The following is a 13,573-nucleotide window of genomic DNA, read 5'->3' as shown; positions in this document are numbered from 1 at the left end:
ACAAAATTTATTTTTGTTTTTTGTAAACTTGTGCACTTAATGAATTTGTATCTATAATTAATATTTATGCTGCAAATAATACTTTTGACCTTCTATAAATTAATCATTTTAAATATAGCTTGGAAAACCAGAATATAATTAGAGTTTGACATTCTCCTTAGGCATGTTAATTATAATTACTGACTTGTTTTTTTGAATTTTATTATTTAAAGACTGGGCCTTCATAAATCATATAATTTAATATTGGAGATCGCATGGAAAACAAATCAGCTTGTTGTTAGGTTGTATGTGAGTAGGCAAATGACTTTATCTCGCTGCGAAGGCGTTTTCATGGACTAAAGGAGCTATTTGTAACTTGTAGATGGTTTCTCTGAAGAGCACCTCATAAACCTAATGTAGTTACTGATGCTTCAGATTTGAAAAAAATGGTAAACTCTGTAGAGTTAGTCGGATTTAGTTGTCACAGTTCTGTGACGGAAATAATATGTATTTTAGTGAAGATTTATTTTAAACAGGAAAAGTAGTGTCTAAAAACTGTTAACTTCAAAATGTAAAACGTAGTTTAATTTCTCTCTTTAATTTATTGGAAACCTAAAGATTTACTAAGAAAAATTTGAAATATTTCTTTTTTGTCTATGTGAAACTGAGAAGCAAAACTGTTTTGTGGAAGTTAAATGTTTGACATTGAATTTATAGCGTTCCTTTTGCTAATTTGACTCATGTTATTTTCAAAATGGAAATAGCTTAATATACCTTTGATTTTAAAATCACAGTATGTGTTGACTGCAAAACTTGTATGGAAAAGCAGAAATTTAAAGTTTTATTTGACGGAATGTACAATGTTTTCACAGCTTGTTCTGTATACACTGCTAAGTCAAGAGAGAAGATCTGATCCAGAGGCTGGCCTGCTCCTCTACCTTAAGACTGGCCAGATGTACGCAGTGCCTGCCAACCATCTTGATAAAAGAGGTCGAGCTGTTTTCTCTCAGTTTTACTTCTCTGGATTTCGTTTGTTTGTTTGTCTCTTCAGCTGTTGGTGATACACACAGGCACACCTCAGAGGTATTGCAGGTTTGGTTCCAGACCACTGCAGTCAAGTGAACATGGCAATAAAGCGAGTCACAGATCTTTTCGTTTCTTAGTGCATAGAGAGATTATGTTTACATTATCCTGTAGTCTAATGAGTGTCCAATAGCATTATGTCTAATAAAGTAACATATACTTTAAAAATACTTTATTACTAAAAAGGCTAGACCATGCAAGTCATAATCTTTCTGCTGGTGGACAGTTGTACTTTCAATTTGTAAAAAAACACATCTGGGAAGTGCAGTGAAACAAGATGAGCCTGTATTTACACCTGACATAGCTCACTGTACTTGGTAGGCCTAAAAACAGGCTGTAATTTGTAGTTGTGATATCTTTTAAAAAGAACTTTAACAATATGTAGTATAGTTGAAACCATTAACCTTTTAAAATTTTATCGTATAAAACTATTTTAAACTTCCTATCCTTTACTCTAGATAGTTGTATTTATCTTTAGCACTTGGCTGTTAAAACACCAACTTCACAATATGTACTAGATATGAGATACATGATTGTTGAAAGAATTTATCAAGTGAACAAAAATTGGAGAAATTATACCAAAATGTTAACAGCGGTTATTCTAGTGTAGTGGGAAATATGAATGTAGTTCTTTACTTTTTTTAAAAATGTTTTTAAATCTGAAAGTTTTACTTATGCAGTGGGAAAGGTATATTGTATAATAAACTTCACTTAACTTTTAAAAGACACCCGCCTTTTTTTCCCCCACAGAATTACTAAGACTAAGAAACCAGATGGCATTCTCTTTATTTCACCGTATTAGCAAATCTGCTACTGGAGACGAGAAGACAAAGCTTGCTCCTTTGCCACAAATAACTGAGGAACAGCAAACCTGTAAATACTGTTCACAAGTGGGCAACTGTGCTCTTTACAGCAGGTAAGCACGCTGTCCTCCAGCAGCACTAATTTCAGTTACGTATGCGCTCAACTCAGAGTGATTACCATTGTCATCAGGTCTGGCATCGATGATTTCATCTAGTCATTTTTTCCCATGTGTGTTTTTTTCTAGGGGAAAAAAGCACAGTTTATAATTTATAACAAGCCTATTTCCTTGGGGAATAATAGAATGCTTTTTAAATTTTGGTTAAGGAAAATGTAATATGTAGAATAGGCATTGTGAATACAACACAACATAAGTGGCTTTTTCAAGAAATCTTTCACTTCTTAGCTGCTATTTTATTTTCAGGCATTTTGCAGTTAAAAACGGGGCAATTGTTTCTTCCAGACACAGGGTTTAGTACGATGTGATGGACTTGTCTTGTTTACATATGCCTATTGTATTACATATGGGAAATTTTTTAGCTGTCTTACAGACAGTTGTATATATGCTTTCATAGGCCAGTGAAAGTTTTGAAAGACACAAAAAGTAGTTAGGTGTAAATACACACTTGGAAAGATGATCAAATAAGAACCAAAATTCTAATTCAGCCTGAAAATTCACAGAAAGGACTTTAAGAGATCTTGTATCAAAAGATCTCTTAACAGCAGAAAATCATGTATCATGGGAAGTCTGGGCCTAGAGTATAAGCACATTGTTTTGAAATCTTATGTTTTATTCTTAATTTTTTGTAGGCTATCCTATGACATTTTTGCTTCCATATAAAATTTTTAGAATTAGCATTAAGCAAAATTGATATTCTAGACGATTGTCCAACTTATTATGTTGACATTCTTATGACACAGAGCTGGATGTATAAATATTGTGATTTTGAGAAATGCAGTTGTAGAAAAAGCCAAAACTTGCTACCTATAGGTATGAAGACCAGAGTATACCAAATTTAAATAGTTGTTAGGGATGTAGTCACTGAAGGCAAGTAACACAGTATTGAGTGTCTTAAGTATTTTGTTTTGTAAAAAACCGTTTGGCTTGTAAAATATTGAAATGACTTTTTTGGTTAGATTTTATTTATTTACTTTTAGAGAGGGGAAGCGAGGGAAAAAGAGAGGGAGAGAAGTCTTAATGCGTGGTTTTCTCTCCAGTGCCCCCCACGGGGGACCCGGCCTGCAACCCAGGCATGTGACCTGAATGGGAATCAAACCAGAGACCCCTCGGTTTGCAGTATGGCTCAGTGGACTGAGTGCCAGCCTGCAAACCAAAGGATCGCCAGTTTGATTCCCAATCAGGGCACAGGCCTGGGTTAGGGGCCAGGTCCCCCGTGACGGGCTCATGAGAGGCAACTACATATTGATGTTTCTTTCCCTCTCTTTCTCCCTCCCTTCCCCTCTCTCTAAAAATAAATAAATAAAATCTTTAAAGAAAAGAAAGAAAATTAGGGGTTGTAGTGACAAGTTATGATGATCATTACATATGTGTACCTATTTTATTATTTATTTACTTTTAGAGTGAGGGGGAGGGAGAAACAGAGGGAGGGAAATATTGATGTGAGAGAGAAACTGATCCGTTGCCTCTCGCACATGCCCCAACCCAGGACTGAGCCTGCATCCCAGGCAGGTACCCTGACCAGGAATCGAATCCTCAACCTTTTGGTTTGCGGGACGGCACACAACCAAATGAGCCACACCAGTCAGGGCTGTATTTATTTTAGAAATACCTCATTTTATAGCCAGCCAGGGAAATATTTTATACACATCTCTGACTTGGGGCTTTATTTTTAGAGCAGTCGAACAACAGATGGATGACAGTTCGGTCCCCATTGGCATGCTGCCCAAAATAAAAGAAGAAACCCAGCATCTCAAGCTCACCCATTTAGCATATTTCAGCCTGTGGTGTCTAATGTTAACTCTGGAGTCACAGTCAAAGGATAATAAAAAGAATCACCAAAATATATGGTTGACGCCTTCTTCAGAAATGTAAGTGGTACATTTAATGCCGTAAAACTTCAATAGTTTGGATTAGCTGGTAGGATGTCATTCGAAGTTCATGACAAATACAGATTGTGTAGCGTGATAAAGACATGCAGTTTCGTACATTCACGCTAACTCCAGCTGGCCATCAGTGAGTTGTTTCTGAGTAGAGCACCGTTGTTAGCTGTTTTCAGTAGGATAAATCTGCCTCTAGAAATCTTAATGTTTTAAAGGTTTTATTTATTTATTTGTAGAGAGACGGGAAGGGAGGGAGGAAGAGAGGGAAGGAAACATCGATGTGTGGTTGCCTCTTGTGCACCCTGCACTGGGAACCTGGCCTGCAACCCAGGCATGTGCGCTGACTGGAAATTGAACTGGTGACCCTTCGGTTTGCAGGCTGGCGCTCAATCTACCGAGCCATACCAGCCAGAGCTAGAAATCTTTATTAGTAAATCCTTTTTTATCAATGAAAAAAGTATAAAATCGAGTATATTGTAAAGTAAATTTTGATATTGGGTTGGCCAAAAAATGTTATTTAGTTTTTTCTGTACATGGCTCTGGTAGTGCTTAGTTGTTTTTAACTTCATTCGAAACAATTTTATTCGATTGTATTGTGACAGCTGTCATATCAGCGTGTATTTAAAAAACTTACCAAAATTGATGAATTTTTGTTTCCATTTTAATCTTGACGATAGAAGAAAATACGCAACATTTTGCTTTATTATTTCAAGAAAGGTAAAAATGCAACTGAAACACACAAAAAAGATTTGTGCAGTGTGTGGAGAAAGTGCTGTGACTGATTGAACATGTGGTTTGTGAAGGGTCTTGGTTTACTGACATTTTGGCAAGTAATTCTTTGCCGTGGGGCCGTCTCATGCATTGGCAGGTGTTCAGCAGCACCCGTGGCCTCTACCCACTAGAAACCAACAGCAGGACATAGCTGACATACTCAAAATATCCAAATCAATAAAGTTATTGGTGAAAATGAAAACTGTATCTTTTATTTTATGGAAAAAATGTAATGGACTTTTTGGCCAACTCGATATATTAGTAGAGTGCAAATTAATGAAGTTTTTACTTCATAATTTAAACACTAGTATTTAGAAAATTTAGTTTTTTAAAAAAATATTTATTTACTTTTAAAGTGGGGGAGGGAAACATAGATGTGCAAGAGAAACATTGATCAATTGCCTCTTGCACGCCCCCAACTGGGGACCTGTCCCTCAACCCAGGCATGTACCCTGACTGGGAATCAAACTGGCGACCTTTTGGCTTGTAGGCTGGTGCTCAGTTCACTTAGCCATACCGGCTAGGGCAAAAGTTTATAGTTTTAGTATTTTTTGTTTTGTTTTGTAGTCTTCATTTATTATAAAATACAGGATGGAGCAAAAGTAGGTTTACAGTTTTTCATATGGAAAATAATACAATAAATAATAATACAAGAATAAATACTGTTTCGTGTACTTACAACTCTGATCCTGCTTTTGCTCCGCCCTGTATTTAGAGGAACCCTACTATGTTATTACCTCATAGGCATATGAGAAAAAAAAAGTTGGCACAGTCCTTTCAAGAAGCATGCTTAATATGGTATACAATCATGTTGCTAAAAATTTTAATGTATTTAAATAAGTTTAAATAAATAGTTTATTTGATACAGATTTAAAGTCTCTAAAGTTGGTCAGTCTTGTATTTTTTGAGATCTTTTTTTTATGTTACTTGTAAAGTTGCTGTTTTGTATCTCTTTGCATAGTATTTTTCTCTATTTAGTTGCTTTTTATACATTTATTACTCTCCATAATGAATACTGATAATAATGTGACTTTAAAAATAATTAGACCATTATTTTCTTAATACTAGACTTCAACACAGGAAACATTACAGTGGAGAGAGTTTGACTAGTTATCCACAGACTACATAAGTACGGTGAATCGTCAAGAGTACATGCTGACAAGCTTCTGAAGTGCATAGTGTTTAATAGTAGTGCCTGAGAGACAATAAACGCCTAATGCTTGTTTCCTAGAAGGAGTGGAATTACCAGCTTGCTTGCTGTTATTGTATTGACAGTAATGATAAATCCTTGTGTAAACACTGAAGAAATGGCTTAGTGTTTTCTTCACATCAGATTTAGGAAGAGATCATTACAGTTTGTCTTCCTTAATGTTACGGTGTGCCCAGGAGGCGGGGGTGTCCTTCAGGGACCAAAATTCTGACCCACATGCTGCTCAGAGATCCCAGCCTGTGATGCAACAAGGGAGCTGCTCCCTAGCACGCGTCTGGAGGCCTGTGGGTGAGAGATTACGCATTTTAAAGGTAACAGAGAGAATGCTTCCTTAGCATTTCTAAAATTCCAGCGTGGAGTGCGGAGTATGTAAAAATGACAGACTCAATGTTAGCATTAGAGTTTCTAGGGGTCTGATGAACAGGGAGATCGTGGAAAACTGCAAATACACTATTTGTATATGTGATGGAAATGCAAGCTTTATCTTTTTATTTTATAGGGAGCAGAGTGGCAACTGCATTGGAAACCTGCTTAGAACAGAACGTGTAAAGACAGTTGGTGATGGACAATATTTACATAATTTCCAACGTAAAAATGGTGCCATGCCTGTCACAAATCTAATGGCAGGCGACAGAGTTATTTTAAGTGGAGAAGAGAGAACACTATTTGCTTTGTCTAGGGGATATGTGAAAGAGATCAGCACGACAACAGTAACCTGTTTATTAGATAGGTAATGACCTGTTCCCTTTTGGGGGGGAGGGGTAACAGCTTTATTGAAATGTAATTCACATACCATACAGTTCATCCATTTAAAGTGTACAATTCAGTGGTTTTAGTATATTCACAGAGTTATACCCATCACCAAAATCGGTTTTAGAACATTTTCATCACCCTATACCCCTGAGCAGTCACTCATCAGCCCTAGGCAACCACCAGTCTTTTTGTCTCTGTAGACTTACCTGTTCTGAACATTATATATAAATGAGAATATACAATATGTGGTCTTTTTTTTTAAAGATTTTATTTATTTATTTTTAGAGAGAGGGGAATGGAAGGAGAAAGAGAGGGAGAGAAACGTCGATGTGTGGTTGTCTATCATGCACCCCCAACTGGGGACTTGGCCTGCAACCATCGACCCTTTTGGTTTGTGGGCTGGCGCTCAGTACACGGAGCCACACCAGGCAGGGCACAATATGTGGTCTCTTGTGACGGGCTTTTTTCACTTAGCCTACTGTTTTGTTTGTTTGTTTGTTTGTTTTTCATCCTATTCTTTCTCACCATTATTTTTCACCATTAAGTATGATGTTAACTGTACGGTTTTGATAGATATTCTTTATGAAGTTGAAGTTCCTCTCCATCTTGAGTTTACTGAGAGGGTTTTTTTTTTTAATCACAAATGAGTTAGATTTTTGTCAAATGCTTTCTTCTATTGGTATAGTCACGTGATTTACTTACATTAATTGAGGTAAAATTCACATAACATAAAAATCACCATTAATTATTTTAACAATTTTTTAAAATCTTCACCCAAGGGTATGTTTATTGATTTTAGAAAGAGAAGAAGGAAGATAGAAACATTGAGATGAGAGAGAAACATCTATCAGCTGCCCCTTCATGCCCCAACTGGGGATCGAACCCGCAACTTAGATATGTGTCCTGACCGGAAATTGAACCCTCAACTCTTTGGTGCACAGGGTTACTCTCTAACCAGCTGAGCCACCCGGTCAGGGCCATTAATTATTTTAAAATGCACAGTCCAGTGGCATTTAACAGTATTGTGCAACCATCACCTCTCTCTAGTTACAAGATGTTTTTTATACCCTAAAAGTAAATGTACCCATTAAGCAATCAATTTCTTTTTTTAATTTAATTTAATTTTTTTAATCCTTATCCAAGGACATTTTTCATTGCTTTTAGAGAGGTGGGGTTCGGGGTACAGATAGTCAGACATTGATATAAGAGAGAAACATGTATTGGCTGCCTCCCAAATGCACCCAGATGGAGGGATTAAACCTGCAACCCAGGTGTGTGCCCTGACCAGGAATCAAACCCACAACCTTTCAGTTTACAGGATGACACTCCGACCAGCTGAGCCACACTGGCCAGGGGAAGCGGTCACTTTTTACTCTCCCCTCCCTCTAGCCCCTGGCAACAGCCAGTCTGCTTTCTGTCTCTATGGATGCATCTCTTCTGGATATTTCACATAAGTAGAACCATATAATATGTGGCATTTTTTGTCTGACTCTTGCTTATGAGGTTCATCTGTGTTTTAGCATTTATTGGTACCTCATTTTTTCCCCCTTTTTTTAAAGTACTCCATTCTTTTTGTGGCTGAATAACATTCTGTTACATAGATAGGCCACATTTTGTTCATCTGTTCACCAGCTGATAGACGTTGAGTTATTTTCACTTCTCGGGTGTTACAGCTAGTGTTGCTGTAAATATTCGATACCAATTTTTACGGGAGCGTAGTTTTATTTCTCTTTGTACATACATCATAGTGGAATTGCTGGGTCATGTTCTAATTTTATGTTTCACACGTTGAGGCACTTCCAGGCTGCTAGTGTTTTGTTCAGTGCATCACATCCCATAGTGCTAACGTGGACATCGCCTTTTCTAATTCTCACAACCACGAGTGCCATGGGCAGGGCTGGCACCCTGTGTTGAACAGTAGAGCTTGTTTCTCCTTCTTAGCACTCTGGGCATTCACCATTTTATTCCCTCCCTTTTAAAAAATGATTTTCCCCTCCACTTATAGTTGTGACATTTATCTCAGTTAAAACAACGCAGGTTGATTTTAAGAAAAATGTTAAGTAACTAATAGAAAAGTTGCTATAAAATTTTGTGGTAGGGTCTCATATCCATGTTCATCAACATCCACATTCCCCTCTTCCTGTACTGCTAGCCGTCCTTGCTCTGACATGCAGCCTGTGTCACCGTTGCTTAGTGGGTGGAGATCAGTGACGGGTGGCAGTGGCTTCTGGGCACCTGCAGTGGAGATGCCTGGGCTGTTCTCTCCCAGTCATCCCAGTTAAGCTGTAACCAACGCTGGCCTGGGTTTCGTGCTATGGAAGTATAAGCCACATATTTATCTATTAAGATTCTCTGTAGTCTCTTGTAGTATTTATTTAGTGACTACCTTGTAGTATTTATTTAGTGACTACCATGTATTAGGTGCAAATCCTTAAGGAACTATAGTCTTCTGGGTAGACAAATATTTAAGTGTATGTTCAATCTAATATGACAAGTGTTTAAATTTATGGAAACACCAAGGAGAAGCATTCAACCCAATTTTAGGAGGCTCAGGGAAGGCTTTTTGAAAGAGGTCATTATATACCAGAAGGGGAGTGAGATGAGGGAGTTAGAAGAGGGAGGTAAGGTGGGGATAAATGGTGGTGGAAAACTGGCCGTGGAGTGGTGAACATACAATGCAATGTGCTGATAATGTATTATAGCACTGTACACCTGAGTCCTGTATAATTTTACTAACCAATGCCACCCTAGTGAACTCAGTAAAAAAATACCAAAAAAATTAAAAAGAGAGAGAGAGAGAGAAAGAGGTCATTTTGAATCTCAGTAAGTTAGCCTGGTGAAGCAATGTGAGCGGGGTGTTCCAGACAGGGGGGACGTGATACGTAAAGGCATGATGCTGTGATGTAGTGTGAAGTGGAGCACTCAGGACAGTGCAGGTAATTGTTTCTGGAATGTGAAAGTAAGGGAATGATTGGAGAGGTCAGATTGAAGGTGGTCTTATATACCGTGTTAAGAAGTTTTGACTTTATTCAGCTGTGCTGAAGAGTTTTAAACAGAAGACTGATAATCATACTTGCTTTTTTTCTGTGGATACACTCTGGAGAGTAGCATTAGTTGATAGAGGCAAAACTGAAAGCAGAGAAACCAGGAAACTGCTGTAATGGCCCAGGCTAGAGGTGAGTGAGGACAGGGTGGGTTTGGCAGAGGGAATGGAGTGACTTTGACAAGTATTTAGAAAGTCAAACTGGCTGGCCTTTGCATGCTCATTGGATATGCAGGTTGAGAAGGGGGTGAGAAGAGGGAAGCGTCAAGGCAGCAGTGCAGATGCAAGTGCTGTTAACTGACGTCCGGACCAAAGAAGGAGGATCAGGTTCAGCAGGGACGACGCATTGTGCAGTTTGGGATATACTGAGCTTTCTTAGCCAAGGTTTTAACCAGGTGGAAAGACCTTTCTGCCTACTGGATATCCAAACCTGAAGCTTGGGTGAGGAACCAGGTGGGAGAGGACTGTGAGGTCAGGCCTAAAGATGCAGACTTGGGATTTAGAGCCTTGTGATGGCATGGGACCTAAGGGAAAATGACAGGAAAGAGCAGTAGAGAGGATCAGGGAGGGGACCATCGGACACTCCAGGTTTGGATGGGCTGCTAGAGGAGTGAGAGGTGTCAGGAAAGAATCCTGTACTCCAGGCTAGTGGAGGGAGGGCCACGGGCTCAGGGTCCTTCTCGGGTTGTGAGCCCAGGATCTCGAGGTCTAGTGAATTGTTGGCAACTGTTACAGGTTCCTGATTATTAGCTTTTTTGACCTTGGTGCCTTGTGCTCTCCCCTTCTCCCTTTTCTCACTGATCCAGGACTTTGTGCTGTCTTCGATTGCCAAGTATGAATTACAGGCTGGTAGCCATTTTAATAGCTGTCCTGGCCCATTTGCTTTTTTCGCAGACAGTGGTGTATTTCTTATATAGGTGAACTGACTATGTTAAGTGAAAAACATTCATGTACATCTGTTTTCCTGTTTTAGGAACTTGTCAGTACTCCCAAAATCAACTTTGTTCAGACTGGACCAGGAAGAAAAAAATTGTGATGTAGATACCCCATTAGGAAATCTTTCTAAATTGATGAAAAATACTGATACCAGGTTTGTAACAGTGAATGGATCTGAATTTTATCCCACTTCCCTGAGAAATATTACTAAAAGTATTTTTTTTCTTTGCAGCCAAAAACTTCGAGAGTTAATCATTGACTTGCGTGAACCTCGGTTTATATCCTACCTCAGTTCTGTTCTTCCACACGATGCAAAGGATACAGTTGCCTCTATTCTAAAAGGTATGCTACCAGCCTGTCTGCTTCCGTTAATTTTTTTGGTTCTGTTTATAGGTAAATCTAAGTATAGTTTCATGTTTTAATAATTTATATGCAGTTACGGTGTTTAGACAGTCTCTCTGCAAGTAGTTTCTGTATTTTTTTAATATCACCATATTTTCTTACTTTGCAAAGATGTGGTGAAGAAATTTGAATGGCAGCTGCTTTTCTTATAAAATAATTAATTTGCTCGTTGAAATTCAACACACTTTTTCCTGTTATTTTTAAATTTAAATGTAGGTTTGAATAAGCCTCAGAGGCAAGCAATGAAAAAGGTACTTCTTTCAAGAGACTACACACTCATCGTGGGCATGCCGGGCACGGGGAAGACAACTACAATATGTACTCTCGTAAGACTCGTGCTTCTGCTTGGATACTAAATATGGAAGTCAGCTTCTCCTTTGTTCAGAGATTGTGGTGTTTGCTACCAAAAGGGCTGAATTTTAACTCAAAATGCCTTTATTTCAAATTAACTTTTTAGGATGACATGAGAAACAGAAAAGCTAAATCACTAATGGTTGTAATCCCGTCGTAGGTTTCTTGCTTTTAGGATTGTCTAATGTCTCTGTTTTGGTGGTGTGGGTATCATTGCTATGTTTCCCTTCCCTTTAAAAAAAGATAAATTATATAGAGGTGGTTTGAATAGATTTTCTTGGATGTTTTTTTCATATTGGTAAATTTCTTAGTAGTAATTTACTGATTAATCATGATGATAGTAGCAAATATGTATTGATTGGTACTGTGTGCCAGGTACTATTCAAATTTTATATGCATTCAATTTAATTGACATCATTAATAACATAATAATGCTATGTTACCTTCATAAAACATTTTGGCCTTATAATTTTAAAAAAATTCCTTGGTTCAATTCTTAGATAGGCTTCCTATTGAGTTTTCTGATTTTACTAGAAAAATATGAGCATGTTAAAATGATCTGGAATTGAAAGTAATGCTGTTTTCCTTTCTCTTACTCATTTTTAGGTAAGAATTCTCTATGCCTGTGGTTTTAGTGTTTTATTAACCAGTTATACGCACTCTGCTGTTGACAATATTCTTTTGAAGTTAGCCAAGTTTAAAATAGGATTTTTGCGGTTGGGTCAACCTCAGAAGGTACATCCAGATATTCAGAAATTTACAGAGGAGGAAATTTGTAGATCAAAGTCTATTAAATCTTTAGCTCTTCTAGAAGAACTCTACAATAGTCAAGTAAGTACAGTATGGTATAATAATGCTGATTAATAATGCTGATACTAATTTCTGTAGCCAGAATGAGGGGGGAAACAGCACTCTGGAAAATTCAGTCACATTGACCAAATTTGCACATGATTTATTGTGTAAACCACAGGACCAATTTACTAATTTATAGTTTGCTGTTTGCTTCTGAACTGAAATGAGATTTTTGGTTTAAAATATCCTAGTAAAGGAAAACTCTGTCTCTCTCTACTCACAACACTTCCGACAACCCAGTGGTTAACTCTGATAACCACTGATCTGTTCTCCATTTCTATAATTTGCTCATATCAAGAATGTTATATAAATGGAATGATACAGTACACAACCTTTTGGGATAGGTGGTTTTCACTTACCCGGTGCTCTGGAGATTCAGATCATTGCATGTGTCAAAGTTTGCTCCTTTCTTACTGGTGAATATTGATCCATTGCATGGATGTACCACATGTGTTTAACCAGTCACCCACTGAAAGACATCTGAATTGTTTCCCGTTTTTGGCTATTAGGAGTAAAGCTACTATAGACATTCGTGTACAGGATTTTATGTGAATGTAAGCCTTCATCTCTCTGGCACAAATGCTCAGGGGTACAATTTCTGGGTCATTTGGTTGTTTCATGTTTTGATTTTTAGAGATTCACCAAACTGTGTTTCAAAGCAGCTTTAACATTTTACACTTCTACCAGCAATATATGAGTGATCCTTATCAGCATGTTACTGATGTTACTGTTTTTCATTTTGGACATTCTGATTGGTGTATAGTGATATCTCATTGTGTTTTTCTCTAAGGCAGCGATTTTTCAACTTTTTTCATGTTATTGGCACACATAAACTGATTACTGAAATTCTGTGGCACACCAAAAAAATTATATTTTTTGCTGATCTGACAAAAAATTAGGTATAATTTTGATTCATCCACACTGGATGGCTATTGTTGTGTTGGCTTTTGTCATATTTTTATTTGACAATCTATGGGAAAAGATGTCATTGCCCCTGACTAAGATAATCAGGTATTGCCTGTTTTGAAAATTCTTGCAGCACACCTGTTGAAAATAGCTACCTAATGGTTAGTGATGTTTTTGTGTGCTTGTTAGCCATCTGTATATCCTCTCTAGTAAAATGTCTCTTCATATCTGTTGCCCATTTGGATTGCTTATTTTTTTAATGCTGAGTTGTGAGACTTCCTTTTTTTTTTTTTTTTAAGATTTTATTTATTTATTTTGAGAGAGGGGAAGGAAAGGAGAGAGGGAGAGAAACATCAATGTATGGTTGCCTCTCACACGCCCCCTACTGGGGACCTAGCCCGCAACACAGGCATGTGCCTTGACTG

The 13,573-nt window shown here is 37.7% G+C and overlaps 1 protein-coding gene across 2 annotated transcripts in view; it reads left to right on the top strand.

Moving 5' to 3' along the window:
• Positions 1-13,573, top strand: part of DNA2 (DNA replication helicase/nuclease 2) — a 47,905-nt gene that overhangs the window by 22,868 nt on the left and 11,464 nt on the right. For both annotated transcript variants that reach the window (XM_024561399.3, XM_053922933.1), the window contains exons 7-14: positions 852-969; positions 1,813-1,978; positions 3,718-3,912; positions 6,405-6,635; positions 10,675-10,791; positions 10,870-10,979; positions 11,256-11,365; positions 11,997-12,221. In XM_024561399.3, the coding sequence (XP_024417167.2) occupies positions 852-969; positions 1,813-1,978; positions 3,718-3,912; positions 6,405-6,635; positions 10,675-10,791; positions 10,870-10,979; positions 11,256-11,365; positions 11,997-12,221 (1,272 nt within the window). The remainder of the gene's footprint in view (positions 1-851; positions 970-1,812; positions 1,979-3,717; positions 3,913-6,404; positions 6,636-10,674; positions 10,792-10,869; positions 10,980-11,255; positions 11,366-11,996; positions 12,222-13,573) is intronic.

Source organism: Desmodus rotundus, chromosome 4, assembly GCF_022682495.2.
Source record: "Desmodus rotundus isolate HL8 chromosome 4, HLdesRot8A.1, whole genome shotgun sequence".
In the NCBI taxonomy this organism is placed as follows: domain Eukaryota; kingdom Metazoa; phylum Chordata; class Mammalia; order Chiroptera; family Phyllostomidae; genus Desmodus; species Desmodus rotundus.
Note: the sequence above shows the minus strand (reverse complement) of the source record. Positions and strands in the feature narration are given on the sequence as shown.